Source organism: Mustela putorius, unplaced genomic scaffold (assembly GCF_011764305.1).
Source record: "Mustela putorius furo isolate JIRA1106 unplaced genomic scaffold, ASM1176430v1.1 tig00003983_pilon_pilon_pilon, whole genome shotgun sequence".
NCBI classification, from domain to species: Eukaryota; Metazoa; Chordata; class Mammalia; order Carnivora; family Mustelidae; genus Mustela; species Mustela putorius.
Window position 1 is genome coordinate 5,881,929 of NW_025422123.1, and position 16,783 is coordinate 5,898,711.

The 16,783-nt window shown below is 39.9% G+C and overlaps 1 protein-coding gene across 1 annotated transcript in view; it reads left to right on the forward strand.

The window, feature by feature from the left end:
• The window catches only part of DNAH8 (dynein axonemal heavy chain 8), a 365,321-nt gene that overhangs the window by 295,057 nt on the left and 53,481 nt on the right, over positions 1-16,783 (forward strand). The window contains exons 84-88 of the mRNA XM_045071144.1: positions 315-388; positions 2,397-2,549; positions 2,893-3,048; positions 12,064-12,180; positions 14,407-14,508. Of these exons, the coding sequence (XP_044927079.1) occupies positions 315-388; positions 2,397-2,549; positions 2,893-3,048; positions 12,064-12,180; positions 14,407-14,508 (602 nt within the window). The remainder of the gene's footprint in view (positions 1-314; positions 389-2,396; positions 2,550-2,892; positions 3,049-12,063; positions 12,181-14,406; positions 14,509-16,783) is intronic.

The following is a 16,783-nucleotide window of genomic DNA, read 5'->3' on the forward strand; positions in this document are numbered from 1 at the left end:
ATAAATACCTGTGAGAGCACTGTCGCTGCCTCTCCCACTGTCAGCCTTTCTCCTCCTTACCTCCAAACACCCCCAGACTCTCTAAGAGCCCAGCCACACACCCTTTGTGTGGCTTTCCATGCGGTGCCTCCAGTTTCCGCCCCACCCAGTTCTCTCATCAGCACAACCAAAGGCCACACACCTGTTTGAATCACAAGAGGCCTTCTTAGAAGCCATGGAGTGAGGGTGGCTGTGACCATTCAGAAATTAATTTTTTGTCCCAATCCTGTTACAAAATTATGTTTCATTGTAGTGATCTTTCTCCTATGTTACAGAATGCAGAACTATCTCAATGGGGCAAGGACAAGAGGTACATGCTCGAAAGCTAATTCAGATGTCCATGCAGCAGGTAGGTAACAAGGCTAGCTAGTGGCAGGGCATCCTTCTTCCTATGAGCCCTCTGGCCATCAGGTCTATCTCAGACCACCACAGTGGTGGCTAAAGCATTCTGCCTGGCATGGTCCATCACAGTTTTCCATTTTTTAAAAAATATATGCGTAGTCAGCCTTTGATTACCAATACATTTTAAACCTTAAGCTGGTTGCTCCTGACATCCCCACGGAAAGCTTGTTTTATTTTCCATAGTATAAACTCTAGCTTATTTTCACTAAATTCTTTTTTCTTTTTTTAGTGTCAGGCAGACAGACTCCCTGGTCCTAAGAATGTAGCTCTAGCTGGAATTTTGCAATCCATATTAATAGATAGTGCTTAAGAAGCGACAGACCAACACAGTTAAATTTCTATTTTCGGTTAAAGTCTGGCTTCTTTTTTTTTTTTTTCATTAATGGGTAGTTTCAAACAAAAAACAAATATTTGAGGATGTTGTGTTTAAATATCGATAATAGTTTTTATTGAAAATTGCAAGCTGAATGGAATGCTGAGAAATGTTTTCTGTCACACCTAATAAATACACAGAACATTAATTTTCTAGGGATGCTTGGTAGATAGCAATTCCAGCTGTGATAAGAAATCACACTACTTATAAAAATAAAGGAAGATCTCAGTTTATGTTTAAGTGTTTGATCTCATAAGGTCTGAAGCAACTTTGGTGCCGCTTTTCCTTGGGAATTAATGACTAGAGAGGGTTAATGAGCTAAATCTCTGCTTGGTCCATCAGATTTTCAAGTTAGTCATTAATTCTCAAGTGCCTGAAGCCTTTTTCTTTGCCACTTGATTATATTTAATAATATATTGTATCTAATTTATATATATCAAGGCAGTTACATATAATTATTTTTACTTGGATCAAATGATTCCCTTCACTGAGTGATTTGACAGATTAACTCTGGACCTTAAATAATTTCTTCAATTTCCATGAATGAGAAACCTTTAAATTTCAATACTGCATTCACACTAACCTTCTTTGGAATATGAGCTTTTATAAGTTCCATGTTCTCTTTCTCAAGGTGGGGTAAGTATTGATAATAATGACATTATGAGGGAAAAAACCCAACAGCCCAGGAACAGGTACAGCCACTTGGCCACATTATGGACCCCAGAGGGAGGATGAAACTCACATTATTGAACAAAAAGGGGAATGAGAGAGAAACTGGATCCATTATGGCGCCAGCTGACTCAACTTTGAGGTCCTTCCTCCTCCGCACACCCCAGCTATCTAGGTCAAACTGTACCCTTTGCTGTTTAAGTCTGAGTTGTAGTTTCTCCCACAGTAGAAGGCATAATACAGAATACATGTATTTACTGTGCTCAGGGTTTTGTAGCTCTATTGATCTGATCTCGTTAATATAAAGATATCAAAATGTTGTCAGTTAAGAAACTATGTTCTCATAGAGCAGTGATGGTTCTGTGACTTATATATTGCTAACGATAGTTTTTTCGAGTATTAAAATAGTGCTTAATAAGTTGTGTGGTTTGGGAACTATATGGGAAGAGTGATGAGAAAGATTTAGGCTTAGTATTCTTGTAGCCCAAGTCACCACATGTATGGTGTCCAACTTTCAGGAGGTAATATGCATCTCTCTTTGTGACTATGGATGATATGGTTTGGGGGTGAGTCTGTTCGGATTCATTTTAGGATGAGTTTTTACAAATTCCAAAATACCCGTTCCCACCATTAGATGGTGCACACACTATATTTACACAAGACTTCAAGTTTTAATTTCTGTTTCCTTCCAAATCAGAGATGGCAGAGTACAATTGTTTTGAACCCACTTGATTCCAGTCTTAACAAGTAGCAGAAGGAATGTTCGTATTGACATATAATCATTTCATTAAAAATAGGTGCTCATGTATTTACATGCCCTAAATAGAGTTTTTTTTTAATTATACCTTTTGTTTTCTTAACATCATGGCAAAAAAATTACAAGAAATTAATACAAAATCATTTTTGAATACAGGGTGGCTGGGTATTACTGCAAAATTGTCACCTTGGCCTAGAATTCATGGAAGAATTGCTAGAGACGTTAATTACCACCGAAGCCAATGATGACTCTTTCCGAGTGTGGATAACTACTGAGCCCCACAATCGATTTCCAATTACACTGCTTCAGGTTTGTTCCTGTGACATAGTGTCTTTTCCTTAAGAGTGGTTTGAATGAAGATGGCATAGTGGCATTCCTGAAAGATGAAAACATGCCAGGGCTTTCAATCCAGCAGAGTCTCCAAGACCCTATACTCTTAACTGTCAAGATCTTGACTATAATCATCAATATTACATAGCAAATATTTCTGCACAAGAGTTATAAGACTCAGTTCTAATTTATGGGGTTTCAGTTATGATGGACATTACTTTCGAATTTCTGCTGACATTTTATGTTGTCTAGGTATTGTCATTTCTACTTTATCCCTCATCTAATTTATAAAAACAAAACCACTGTTTGCTTTTTACAACAGACTTCTCTTAAATTCACTAATGAGCCACCGCAAGGCATGCGCGCTGGTTTGAAAAGAACATTTGCCGGAATTAATCAAGACCTTCTGGATATCAGTAACTTACCCATGTGGAAGCCGATGCTTTACACAGTGGCATTTTTACACTCCACCGTGCAGGTAACTTCTGACACAGTTTGCACCTTTAGGGGGATGTTAGTGACACCCTCTTGTTTCTCTGCCACGCTGTCTGCTCTCCTCACCCTGCTTTTTCTGTCCTTCATGGCACTTTGCCCCACCTGGCATGGTATATATTCGTCTGTGTACTTAACGTGCCCCCTGTCCCTTCCCATGACAGTGTAAGACTCTCGAAGACAAAGACTGTCGCTTTGTAATTGCTGAATTCCCTCCATCATAGCAATGTCTGGGGCATTGCTAGAGCTCAGTAAATATTTGTGAGGGGAACATGGGTTATTTATATAAGAATTTAGTTTTCACAGTGCCTATGCCGGCCAGGGAGGGTGTGTGCACCTTCTCATGTAATACTAACCACTACGTTTCTCAAGATAAGATTATCACCATGTTCAAAACGAGGAAATTGATGGATAAGATGTCCAGATGCATGAATGAATGAATGAAGATAATAGTACTTTGAAATAGACACCAGAACAGGAACGTCAGCTATTTGCTAGTGATTTTTACTAAACTACTCTACTATTCTAATATTTTACTAAACTATTCTACTAAATAGATTATTTAACCAGTATGACTCCAAAGCTTGTGATTTTCCTCAAGCTTTCAGGAGTTTATGTCCTGGATTGTCCTAAGTAACAGGAGAACTTTGTTAAACTAGACACAGGGACAACAGAGCCCCAGCCCCAGTAGGCATCCATCCCCCTCATCCTTTCAGTGTGTGAAAAACAAATGAACTGCATCTCCAGAAAAATAAAATAAAATAAAAATGAGGACATTGAGGCTCAGAAAGATTAAGTTCATAAGCAGTAGATCTAGGGGTCGAGTCCAACACTTCTGCCTCGCATGGTAGTATGTTTTGAGCCCACCAGTGAAAGCAGTGCTGATATTGGGAGGGACGGTGGCTAGCTGTCATTTTCTTTTACCAAGCACTTGTGTATTTGCTTTTATTATACACTTCTATATTAATGTAGTAATTTTATAGCTCCACAACCACTTGTCTATGGGATATTTTCATTTTGTTATTGCTTTGTTCTACATTTGACTTTGTATTTTGTTCTGTTTTTTTTTTTATGCTATATTAGTTACCATACAGTACATCATTAGTTTTTGATGTAGTGTTCCATGATTCATTGTTTGCATGTAACACCCAGTATTTCAAAGCTGTATAAGTTTAATGTACTTGACTGGCTCCTTCAGAGAGAGAGATGGACAGAACGGGCTCCTTTAACACTTTTCACATCTCTTCCCCCCTCTGAGGCTGGAGTGAGGAAGGAATGAATGATGTGGCTGTGTCAGGAGCCGGGGTTTAGCTCTGCAGTGGCATGGAGAGCTTCATCTCCTCTCTCCCCATCCTGCCCAAGGGTGGGGGGAATTTGGTGCTCATCCCAGAACATCTTGGGCGTATTTACCCTCAGGTTCCTTGTCCCTGCTGCCCAGTGGGGATGGCTATGCAGAGGAGACAATTGTGCATCTCCTGCCTATTGGTCCCCTAACCCTGAGAGAGTTAAAATCAGGTTAAACACTTTGAGGGTGGTTATTTTTACTAAGTCTGATTGTGGCCTTTGGATTGTAAATTATAGCTTTCAAGTCACTGAAGCCTATTTCATACATTCTTATCTGGGAATTATTTGCTTTGCTAGGCCTTATCATACTCTAATACAAATATTACTTTAACTCTGCTATTTAATTCACAATTCACAAATAATGTATTTTATGATTCTTTTCCCAGTAGTGATGATTCAACTCTTCCACCAGGCTTATCTTGGGGCGATGATTGGGGGTATTTTCCATATGGTCAGTGCGGTAGCCTGTCTTTCAGTGGCCATTAACCAAGTGTGACACAGAGGAACCACAACAGGGCCATGGGCCAGTCATGGGGCTAAGGTGTGCTTGCACTTGTATTTGGGTTAAAACAGAAAAAGTCTCCGTTGCGTAGGCCATGAAAATAGGAGGTCCAATGTCTTTTAAAATCCAGCCATCATGTGCTGGAAAGAACACGTCATTGCGGACCAAGAGGCTGGGACATTAGACTCACCGTGAAATCAGTTAGCTATGTAAAGATAGTTTCCTATCTGTGTGTTTTGAAGCAGAAGGAGGTGACCTTTCAAGTTTTTTTCCCCATTTCTAAAACCCATTTCAAGTTCTATGACTACACAGGGAGCATGGATAATTCAAGCATGGTTTCCTCTGTTCTGTTTTCATCATTAGCAGAAATACTTACTGTGATAGTGCTAAATAGTTTCTTTTACTTGTTAGGATAGAGCTGGCTTGAGAGGAAAACCCAGCATTCTTGAGGAGCCTGTGGTCCTGGACCAGCAGCATCCCTGTGACCTGGGAGGTTGTAAGGGAGCTTGTAAAAGATGAATCTTGAGCCCCACCCCAGACCTGCTGAATCAGAATCTGCATTATAATAAGATGCCCAAGAACTCATGTGTGTTCTAAAGTTGGAAGTGCAGTCACTGCTCAAAGGATATTTTCATTTTGTTATTGCTTTGTTGTTGCTCTGGGTTGGAGTGGTTGTGACTTAAATTTCTCTAGTGTTGGACATAATAGCCAAACACCTGATTTGTCAACTGATTAATTGATTCCTCCAAATTCAACACATTTATCACTTGCTCTATGCAAATATGAGGTTTATATACTTGTCCTTGCAGAGACAGACAAAAAGAACAAGGAATTGGGTCATGTCACATAATCTGAAGCTTTAGGCCTGGGGAAGAGTTCATACTGGAGCCCATCACCCCTCAGAATACAAAGCCTGGTAGTGAAACAGAGATCAAATGCGAGAGCTGTGTGACCCCCCCCCCCCATGTAATTCCCTTACTGAATTGCAGTTTGGCCCCATGTCATCAACTCATCCCCATGCAAGGGCATCATGTGTTATGTGAACCTCACTCGTCACAGAGAACTAAATGAATACCCCTCCTCTCCTATAAGAAGGGGAACTAGACTTGGATGGTCAAGGGTGGTACAGTAAAGAGTGTGGTTTGTTTTGTGATTGAGGTAAGAGCAGGTTTACCCAGTAGAAGGGGGCCCTGGGTGCTTCCATGGGAACTGCAGAGACATACAGACCAATCTACATTGAGTTCTTCTTTCCTCAGTCTCCCTTGGGCTTCCCTCCCCTCTCCACCAGGAACTTACCAACCACAGAGGCCAGGAAGTTACAACAGCAACAGCACTCTGACTGCAATCAAGTGATGTCTCTGCCATAACCAGCCAGCCCTCCTGCCTTTCCCATGGGAACCCACCACCATCCCCAGCATCCTAGTGGATGCCTTGGCCACTGCTCCCTGACGACATATCCACCTCCTCTTGGAGCTTCGTCTCAATGGGATCTTCCTTCTGGCCTTATCATCTCTCTATGGTTTCCCAGAAATTCCAGTGCAGCGCCATTTTGGGTTTCAGAGCAAGGTTATATTCACCCTTCAGAATCCCAATTTTAAAATATCATCCTCCAAAGTCTTGGTCTTTTGAAACAAAGTAATTACATTTGTGTTGTCCTCCTAGTACCTCCTGCAGAACGTCAGAACAGCACCTTCTGGTGGTCAGTGTGCCATCCTTTGATGGTCCGTGTGCCACCCTCTGTTTGAACAATGCATTGGACCGAGGGAGTATCTAACACAGTCATTGCCTGGTTCTCAGTCATTGCCTGGGCCCCAGAATCCCTGGGAGCAGGCAGCAAGGTGGGCTGCTCAGTCCTTCTTAAAACCTCGGAAGTGATTCTAATACCAACAAGAATTAGGAATAACTGCCAAATATCCATTGTCCTTAAGACAGGAGTCCATCACTTTTATGTCCTTTCCATGGTTTGGAAATTGTCTCCTCCTCACCTTGGCTTGCCAAAATTGAGGCTTGCTTTTTGAGAATTTTCCAATAGGTTATGCACGAGTCTATGAGGTTTTGTTGCTAAAGTCATTGATTAGGCCCTCTCGGGGCTTGCAGTGGCAGATGCAGACGTGCATATTTTATCCTGGCCCTTAAAAATAATTAAATATTTAATGAAAATGGCCCTATCAAATAGGATTCAGGGAATTCCACGGCCAGCAGATTTTCTTTCCAAAAAGTCTCCTACATCTTGTTTTCTTTCTCAAGTTTGAGCCTTGACAAGGATTACCTTCAAGTTTAATAGTGCATATGAAAGTCTTGCTTTGGGGAAGAATGACTACAAAGTTCTTAGTTTAAATGTCTTTAGGGGACCCCAGATGGCTGAGGTGGTTGGGCATCTGCTCTTCAGCTCAGGTCATGATCCCAGCCTCCTGGGATTGAGTCCTGCATGGGCCTCTCTGTTCAGCGGGGAGCCTTGCTTCTCCCTCTGCCTGCTGTTCTCCGCTGCTTGTACTGTTTCTCATGGTCTCTCTCTAATAGATAAATAAAATCTTTTTAAAAAGTCTTCAGAATAATTTCAATAATATGATACAGGTCTAGAGAAAGATCTTTTACATTTTGCTTAACGGTTTTTTGCAGGGGTTCTGGCCATTTTTGTTCGTTATTTTTACCTTTTAAAATTTCCCTTGTGTTGTGTAGTATGAATTGCATTTTTCATTTTATGTTAGTTCCAGTAATTGAATAAAACAGGATGTGATGCTCCAAAGAGATCCTTGTTTTGAAGATGCAGCTGAAGTGATTCTGTCTTGGGCTGTGGGAGATGGGCTCATTGAGCTGAGGTAGAATCCAACATAAAATTGGAAATGGCTTTGACATCATTAAGATGAGCAACTTGTCTTCAGCATCCAAAGGAGGATTCCAAGTTTTCCGTATTTCACTGTCTTGTTGATTCTTTGGAATACAAGAAGGAACCATATTGGTCAAATTCGGTAAAGAGTAGACTAGTTTTCTTAAAACCACCACTCTCCAACTTAGTAATGAATAATAACTCCCTACCGTTGAATCAGGTTTTCGCTCTCTTTCCTGACATTCGTATCTGTCTTGTGTTTTACCCCTGAATCATCACATGAGCGTGTAGTTCTAGCTACTCACCCGAGGTCACTCTCTGCTGCAGTAAAACCATTTACCTGCAGCCTCTTGCTAGAAAAATCAGGAGCTTTGTGTTTCTGTCTTTGTCATAGCCTTCACCAAGCCCGGAAGTCTTTTCTCCCTGCTTTTAAAAGACCACCTTCAGGGGGAAAAAAAAAAAAAGGAGCAAAATATATATAGAGAGTAAACATGAAAAATGTATATTTATATCCTAACAATAAATTTTATATATTCATAAAGCAATATGTACGTTAAGTTTAAAGAATCTGAATAATTAAATAAAATGCAAATGGTTGCAAGAAATTAAAAAAAAAAAAACCACCTTCGGTTTCATTCTTCCCACAAGCCTCTGACTGAATGTCCTCTTCAGGCTTATCATTTGTTAAATTTTGATAATTAATTATAGTCACCATCACCTTGTCCTCTCCTTGTTTCTAAGTTTTATTTTCTCAACTGGATTAAAACTTCTTTAAAATACATTGATTTTAATATTTTTCCATTGTCTCACATAGGACTCATTCCATAGTTTCAAAAATACTAAAGTACTAAAATACTAAAGACTGAAGAGATTTAGTATTCCCAATATTCCAAATTCTAGCAAAGCAGCCTGCTTTTGATATTCCAGATGTGTTAGCTCTTCTCCCGAGGGTTTGAGTCTATGATCTGACAGTATTCAGGGTACTTTCTTTATTTTTTTATTTTTATTTGTTTATTTATTTACTTTCTTTATTGTGACTTAAAGAGATCAGTGAATACAAAAAAAAGTTACAAGAAAATGAATTTACTTCATTTGTAAAGAAAAGTCACCCTCCCAAGATTTTGTCTTTTGTTTTTTCCAAGATAAGCTAAATAGCCTATGACTTTAGTGAACCAATCTAAAAAGCAAATGCTTCAAATGAAATTTGAGAGTAAATACCATTAAGTGAAACAAATCTCAGCATTGAGCAATTTTCAAAGATCATATTTTTAAGGAGCAGTGGAATTGCAACGGCTCAGTACATGTAAATGGAAGTGTTTCCATAGAGCCAATTTAAGCAGTTTTTGTAATTGGAAAGGAAGAATTATTTTCCATTCAGCCTCCTGTCTAATTGAACTGTAAATTTAAAAAATTAAGTCAAACATAGGTGAAACAATTTTAGAGTTGATTCTCTTTAAAAAAAGAAATAGTGGAAAACATTTTCATTTCACCAGTAATTGGTTAGCTTCCTTCTTTTTGAAGGCTTCCAGGTACAAGAAATTCCAGAGGCTCAAGCCTTAGCTGAATGCATTTTCGTGTTCATATCGCACAGGGTCTCCCAACTCACTCTTGGTCCAAAATAACTTGGAGGGAGATCACCTCAGTGTTTCTGAGATCCACTCCAGAAATTCTTTTGAATTTCTGTGTTAGCCTCAGAAATCACCCCCCCCTGAGGATGAGGAGAGTGCCTTTCATTCTGAAAATAATCAATAATCAATCTAGTGTTCATTTCAGAATCATAATCCTTTCCCCAAGAAAGCACAAAGGGGAGACAAAAATGGGAGACATGTTTCTCACTGTCAAGGTTCAAAGTCTGGTTATAGGACCAAATATTTCAACATGAAACAAACAAACAAAAAAACAACACATCACGGCAGCATGAATGTTGAGACCAGGAAGTGGAAAGCCATCAAGAGAAACTGACACATTAAAGAGCCACGGTTCTCCCGTGTGCACAGGGGATGATACTGCAGTCCTCTTCATCTGTCAAGGCACCTCTGCTCCTTCTCACCTTCTCTGTGTTCAAGGTGGAAGATGGTGCTTCACAGCTCCCAAATTTAGAAGTCTCCCTACTTTAAGCTCTAACTAGGATAAATTCTAGATAGCAGTTCTGAACCCTAAGTTCAAATTCCTGGGAGGAGGAATCTGGTTTGGTTTTTCTTGGGCTGGCTGTCTACCTTCTGTCTAATTGATTAGCTAAGGGATGAGGATGGGAGTCACACCATTACAGATGTCTAATATCTGACAGCCTAACCTAAGGAAGCATGGGTTTACCTTCGGTCTTATTAAAAAGGAGACAACAGACCCAGAACAGAGTTACTTGTGCTAAGCCCACATTGTCAAACTGAAACTAATACATAACCTAACTGCAATTTCAACCTTCTCCAGGAGTGTGATTTTAACTGGTTAGTCTGGAATTTCCTGGTCAGTACTAGTGAGGTAGCCCCCTAATAGACCCCTTTTCCCCCCCAAGAAAGGTGACTTTGCCCAAAATAATCCTTTTTCTTACTTATGACTTCCTTGTGCCATCTCCTCTCTACCTTTAAAAACCTTCCCTTTTTCTGTAGCTCTTTGGGGCTCCTTCCTATTTGCTAAATGGGATGCCTCCTGATTCATCAATCATTCAATAAAGCCATGGAGATCTTTAAGATTTACTTGGTTGAATTTTTATTTAATAGTCTGATCTCCCAGGGTCAGGACATCTGGACCCAAATTACCCAGATTAATTTTCATGTTTTACTTAATATTTTGAAAGCACATTCTGAAAATCAGTAATTAAACCTTCTTGCTTTCTGAATTTTTTTCTCTGCCCTGTGCATGAACTTGTCTAAACTAAAATTCATTTAGATTCTTTTAAATCGTGGTATTCATTAGGATCTAAAGCATGGAGCAGTTATACTAAGAAGTCTCAGAATGACTTGTAAAAACAGTGTGGGAGTGTGTGGTATGTGTGTGTGTGTGTGTGTGTGTGTTAAGAAAGGCAGAAGAGAGAAAGAAAAGTTAGTATATATTTAGAGGTAGAGAAGTAGAATTATACCTTTCTATAGATGTTTTGGGATTCTACTCTCCCCATGGATTCTCACCTCGACCACTAGGGTCAAAGGGCTGGGAGCTAAACCCAAGTAAATAATTGGACCTCCCTTAGAGACTGGTTGTGTGCTGAGGCAGAGAAAGCTGATGGAGTAGTGATATTTGAGTTCATCTATGCGGTTCAATAGGTGATCAGAGCCTGGACTGCTGGTTCTAATGTGGTCTCCAGAATATGGAGGCAGTCGAATCATTTGATCTGAGCCCCTTTGGATTGTTTATGGGCAATCTGGCAGTTCCAAACAGTTAACTATATCCCATGGGAGAGAACAAAGGAGGGCAATGTGCAAGTTTTCAGAAGAAATGTGTCATGTCTCACAGTAGAGATTTGGGGTTTTCAAAGCCTGAAATTGCAAGATTACAAAATCAAACTAGTAAGGGGGTCTAATGCTCTCAAGTGCTTAAGATATTCAACTGGGAAAACAAAAGTTTAAACTCTTGCACTGAACATTTGAAAGTTTTTAGAGTCTAATTTAGAATAAATGAATTAACTTAACAGACATTTGTTGAGCATCTACTGCATGTTGTTTTTTTTATTAATTTTTTATTTTTTATAAACATATATTTTTATCCCCAGGGGTACAGGTCTGTGAATCACCAGGTTTACACACTTCACAGCACTCACCAAAGCACATACCCTCCCCAATGTCCATAATCCCACCCCTTCTCCCAACCCCCCCCCCAGCAACCCTCAAAATTGGCCATGGAAACCTAGACTTTTTTTTTAAAGCCCAAGAACTCTGCTCTAGCAAATAGTTGAGGATTTTTTTTTAATATTTTTTTATTTATTTTTGCAAGACAGAGAAAGCAGGCACATGTGTACATGAGCAGAGGGAGGAGTGGGCAGAGGGAGAGGGAGAAGCAGGTTCCCAATGCGGCACCTGGACTCTATCCCAGCGCCCTGGGATCATGACCTGAGCAGACAGAAGCTTAACTGACTGAACCACCCAGGTGTCTAAGGATTTGTCCTTGTAAACCATTTGGCAATAGAACCATGAAATAGTATTTCTAAAGAAATACTTTTCTAATATACCTGAATACATTTCTAATATACCTGAAATTCTATACTGTTCTTTTATGACATCAACTCATCTCTATATCATGCCTTAATTTTCCTGTACTTTATGTTTTAAGAATAATAATAAGAGAAATCAGCTGCATTCAATTTTAAAATCTCACTCATTTTCTTTGGTGTTCTTAAGGAGCGACGCAAATTTGGCCCCTTAGGATGGAATATTCCCTATGAATTCAATTCTGCAGACTTCGCAGCCAGCGTCCAGTTCATTCAGAATCACCTTGATGAATGTGATATTAAAAAAGTGAGTGAAATTGTTATTTTCCCCATTTTTAGTATTGTCCTCAAATCAAGGTTCTACAGACATTTTCAGACTATAATACACAGTTGAACCCACTGAGCTTCCCCTTACCTCTCCCAAAAGGGACTGCTCATTCTAATCCATTGTTTACTTGTCCAGGCCCTTCCCCTCACACCCCTACTTCGCCTAGGAGTGCATTCAGACCCCAATCTCACACTTGTGTTCCCCCCCTCATCTCTCTCCTGTGCACATACAGCAGAAATAGACCACAAGTGAGGCAAATCTGTGTGCAGAAACTCCACAACCTTCCTCGGATCGCACCTAACTGCCCCCAGTGCACTTTAAGAGAATGTATACCTTAAATCAGACTTTTCTTCCAACATCTCTCACTGATGCCTCTTCAGAAGTGAAAGGTTATCTCAGCCCACACCACACAAGGTTCTTTCTCACCTTTAGTCACATCATTTTTTTTTTAAAGATTTTACTTATTTATTCAACAGAGAGAGATTACAAGTAGGCAGAGAGGTAGGCAGAGAGGTGGGGGAACCAGGCTCCCCACCGAGCAGAGAGCCGAATGTGGGACTCCATCCCAGGACGCTGAGATCATGACCTGAGCCGAAGGCAGAGGCTCAACCCACTGAGCCATCCAGGTGCCCCCTTTAGTCACATCTTATCAGATGTTTAAACTTACATAAATAGATAGCAATAATTTCTAATAATGGTCACCGATCATTGTCCAGCATTTCACAGTTCTCAGAGTGCTCGTGTGTGGAGGATCTCACCTGTATCTTCACAACTCTGTGAGGTCAGCATAGAAGGCATTACTGTGTTCCCATTTTACTGATGAGGTAATGGACAAGAGAGAATAAAGGACTTCCTCCAAGTCACAGAGCTAAGAATACAATCCAGTTGTCCCTCCACATGTGTTAGGAAGGGTTGGAAATTCATTTTTTCTATGGTCTGGAGCAAGTTTATGAGCCTCTAGGAGGCTATTTCCTCATCTACAAAGCGGCCTTGGTTTCTGTGAGGAATAAGTGAATTCGCATTTGTGAAAGCACAGTATATGGTGCATAATAAGAACTCAATAAATTCCAGTTTTCTACTGTCTCCTCTTCTCTTCTTTCTCATAGTAGATCTTGAAGCTAATTATAGGTGCTAGAATGTCAGTATGGCGATGGTAAGTCATGATGAATTCTCTTTTTTTTAAAGATTTTATTTCTTTATTTGACAGACAGATCACAAGTAGGCAGAGAGGCAGGCAGAGAGAGAGGAGGAAGCAGGCTCTCTGCTGAGCAGAGATCCTGATGTGGGGCTTGATCCCAAGACTCTGGGATCATGACCTGAGCCGAAGGCAGAGGCTTTAACCCACTGAGCCACCCAGGCGCCCCACCATGATGAATTCTTATGTGGGCCACCAGCGGATCTAGAATCAAACCATTACTTTTTCTTGAAGTTACAAAGGGATATTAAATTGAGTATGACAGTTTGATGAAAAATACATCATATGGGTTCACAGTCTGTTATTATTTATCATTTGTATACACAAATAATAGTTAACCTTGAAATAGTTGCCTTGAAAGGCAGTGGAGCTGATGAATCAGAATTTAGCCAAAAGAAAATAAATTTTTTAAAATCAAGCATTCTTACTTTTCCTACCCCAAATGTATTAAATAAAAAAAAAAAACCTATTAATATCTGTAATGTATTGCCAGGATAAGATTGCTATGGAAATTAATAAATACTTTGATTTAGTCATAGCTCACAGAATGAGACAGCAAAGGATTGCATTGTAGAAAAATGCTGTGGATGAATAATTTTCTGGTTGTTCTCATACTGATTCAGAAAATATATTACTAAGAAAGCACATTAAACAGTTGATTACTTGATTTTGCCCCCTTTTTTCTTTTTTCTAACAGCTTGGCATTACTATAATGAATATTATAGAGGATTGCATCCACCGAGTGAAAAAATTGTCTTTTCCCCCTATTTTAAATAATGAGTAATATATTCCCTTGTTATTTAGTATTGTAGATTTTTCTTTGATGACCAAACCCTGGCAGTTTCCATCATGTAATAGCAAAAGAGTTACTAATAGAAGAATGTGAGTCATTTTAAAAGTGATCTAGCTCATGCTTCCTTTTTGAGATATTTCCTCCAGGAAAAGACTTGAAATGTTTAGAGTTACTTGTTTGGATTGACAATGAATAATCTTTTGTATTTTTAATAAAGGGTGTATCATGGAGTACGGTTCGGTACATGATTGGAGAAGTTCAATACGGAGGCAGAGTGACAGATGACTTTGATAAACGTCTACTCAATTGCTTTGCTAGGGTAAGTCAATTTACAGGAAAAGCATGGGACACATTTCATTTTATTTTCCTTTTAAATAAGAATATTTGTTTGTTTATAATTGGTGAGCCAAACTTAAGGGCGGGAAAAATCCAGATTGCAGAGCTGCTGAAAAGAAACCAGCCAGCAAAACCAAAACCAAAACCAAAACCAAAATCCAAGCCCAACCAACTAGCAATCTACCTGTGGTCCAGAGGATAATAGTGGTCAACTTCCAATAGTCTGTAAATTTTCCCCTGTATAAATGAGTTGCATATTTTTAGGGTCTCTCGCCACTGTCCCTCCTCCATGAAAACATGACCGCTTATTTGCTACTTTCTTAGAGTGTAAGTCTCTGGAAGATTTCAAACCCCCAAATAAGTGACTGGAGAATTAACCATGATTTGAGTATTCTCATCTTTTCCATTAGGACACACAACTGAAAAACTGTTCATTTTTTCCTTCTGTGTCCAGTAAAATCTACATACATCATACTGGCGGACATTTTCTAGTGAAAATTATTCCTTAGCAATTACAGTTTTCTCATCGTGATAAAATGTATAAATATAAGACTCAAACTCTTCTTAAAATTTTTACATGTTAGAGAAGCAATATGTATTACCTAAGTGGGAAAAATCAGATATGTTAAGTATTTTATGATTATCTGAATTCTTTATAGTAGGATCTATATTGACAATTATCTGTTTCAGTGATTTTTTTTCTCCTTGACAAAAACAGCAAAGCAGAGCGCCTGGGTGGCTCAGTGGATTAAGCCGCTGCCTTCGGCTCAGGTCATGATCTCAGGGTCCTGGGATCGAGTCCCGCATCGGGCTCTGTGCTCAGCAGGGAGCCTGCTTCTCTCTCTCTCTCTCTCTCTCTCTGCCTGCCTCTCTGCCTACTTGTGATCTCTGTCTGTCAAATAAATAAATAAAATCTTTAAAAAAAAAAAAACAGCAAAGCATAAGCTTTGGCAATATTTTGGTAAATTGGAGGTTGACCAGGAATCTGATTTTTCTTTCAATCCTTATTCATTTTTGCAAGTTTTTCTTAAAGCTGTAGCTCATGCTTCCTTTTTGAGATATTTCCTCCAGGAAAAGACTCTCCCCCCACCACCCCTTCTCCTTGCTTGCTCTCTCTCTCTGCCTCTCAAAGCTGTATATGGAGAAAGGTGGAAGATGATAAGTGTTGTGTGGAAGTGGGGGCCTGACTGCTGGAGATTAAGTGGGCCTCCTGGAAAACGACTGGGCAAAACTTACTGAAATTAAGTATTCTAGATAGACACATCCCAGAACATTTCTAGAAAAAGTGTACAAATGAACGTGTATAATGATGTTTATGGCAGTGTTGTGTGTGGAACTGAAGGTAACCATCATAGGTTGGGTTGCTTGTGGTTTCCTCTTCCCCAGGCCATGACCTTGGTTGAGGCAGGCTCCCTTCTGCCAGGGCAATACCTTGGGAGGGACAGTGTGATGAGCCTTGAGTAGTCAATACTCCAGACAGCTGAGAGTGAGTGCCTGGGTCCTGAAGAAGGAACTGGTGGTACGTCACAACATCCACTACAAATGCCTAAATATCTTAAGAAGTAGTGAAATGAGCACAATGGAATACTATTGCTCCCCCTTCTGGGGTACAGTCTGGCCACCTTTGGTCATATCAAGCGGGTGATACTTTCTGACCAGACTCCCACTCCTGAGTATATGTCCCAGAGAAATTTGCAAACAGGTGTCCATGGACATGTACAAAGATATTGCTCATAGTATTATTTGTAGTAGTAGGAAGTTGTAGGAAGTTATAGGAAGTACTAGGAAGCTGTAGAAGTAGGAGTCGGCCACGGGGGAGTAGATGAGTTCAATGTTGTGATGCCTATCATGGAATATAATGTAGCACTTGGAAGAAATGATCCATATGACATCATGCATAGATTTGAAAAACTTAGTGTTGAGTATACAGCCTAAAAAAAATAAAATGAGATCTATAATGTAATACTTGTATATTTCACAAGGACAGAGGTCAAGCACATTTAAATAGATGCCCTCAGAGGGAAGGAGACTGGGAGTGGAGATCTAGACTGAATGGGGAAAAGCAAAAATAAAAGGGGCCTCAACTCTGGCCCTCTGGGTAGCTCAGTTAGTTAGGTGTCTGACTCTTGATTTCAGCTGAAGTCATGATCTCAGGTTGTGAGATTGAGCCTTACATTGGGCTCTGTGCTGGGCTCTCCCCCCACCACCCCTTCTCCTTGCTTGCTCTCTCTCTCTCTCTGCCTCTCAAAAAAGGGGGG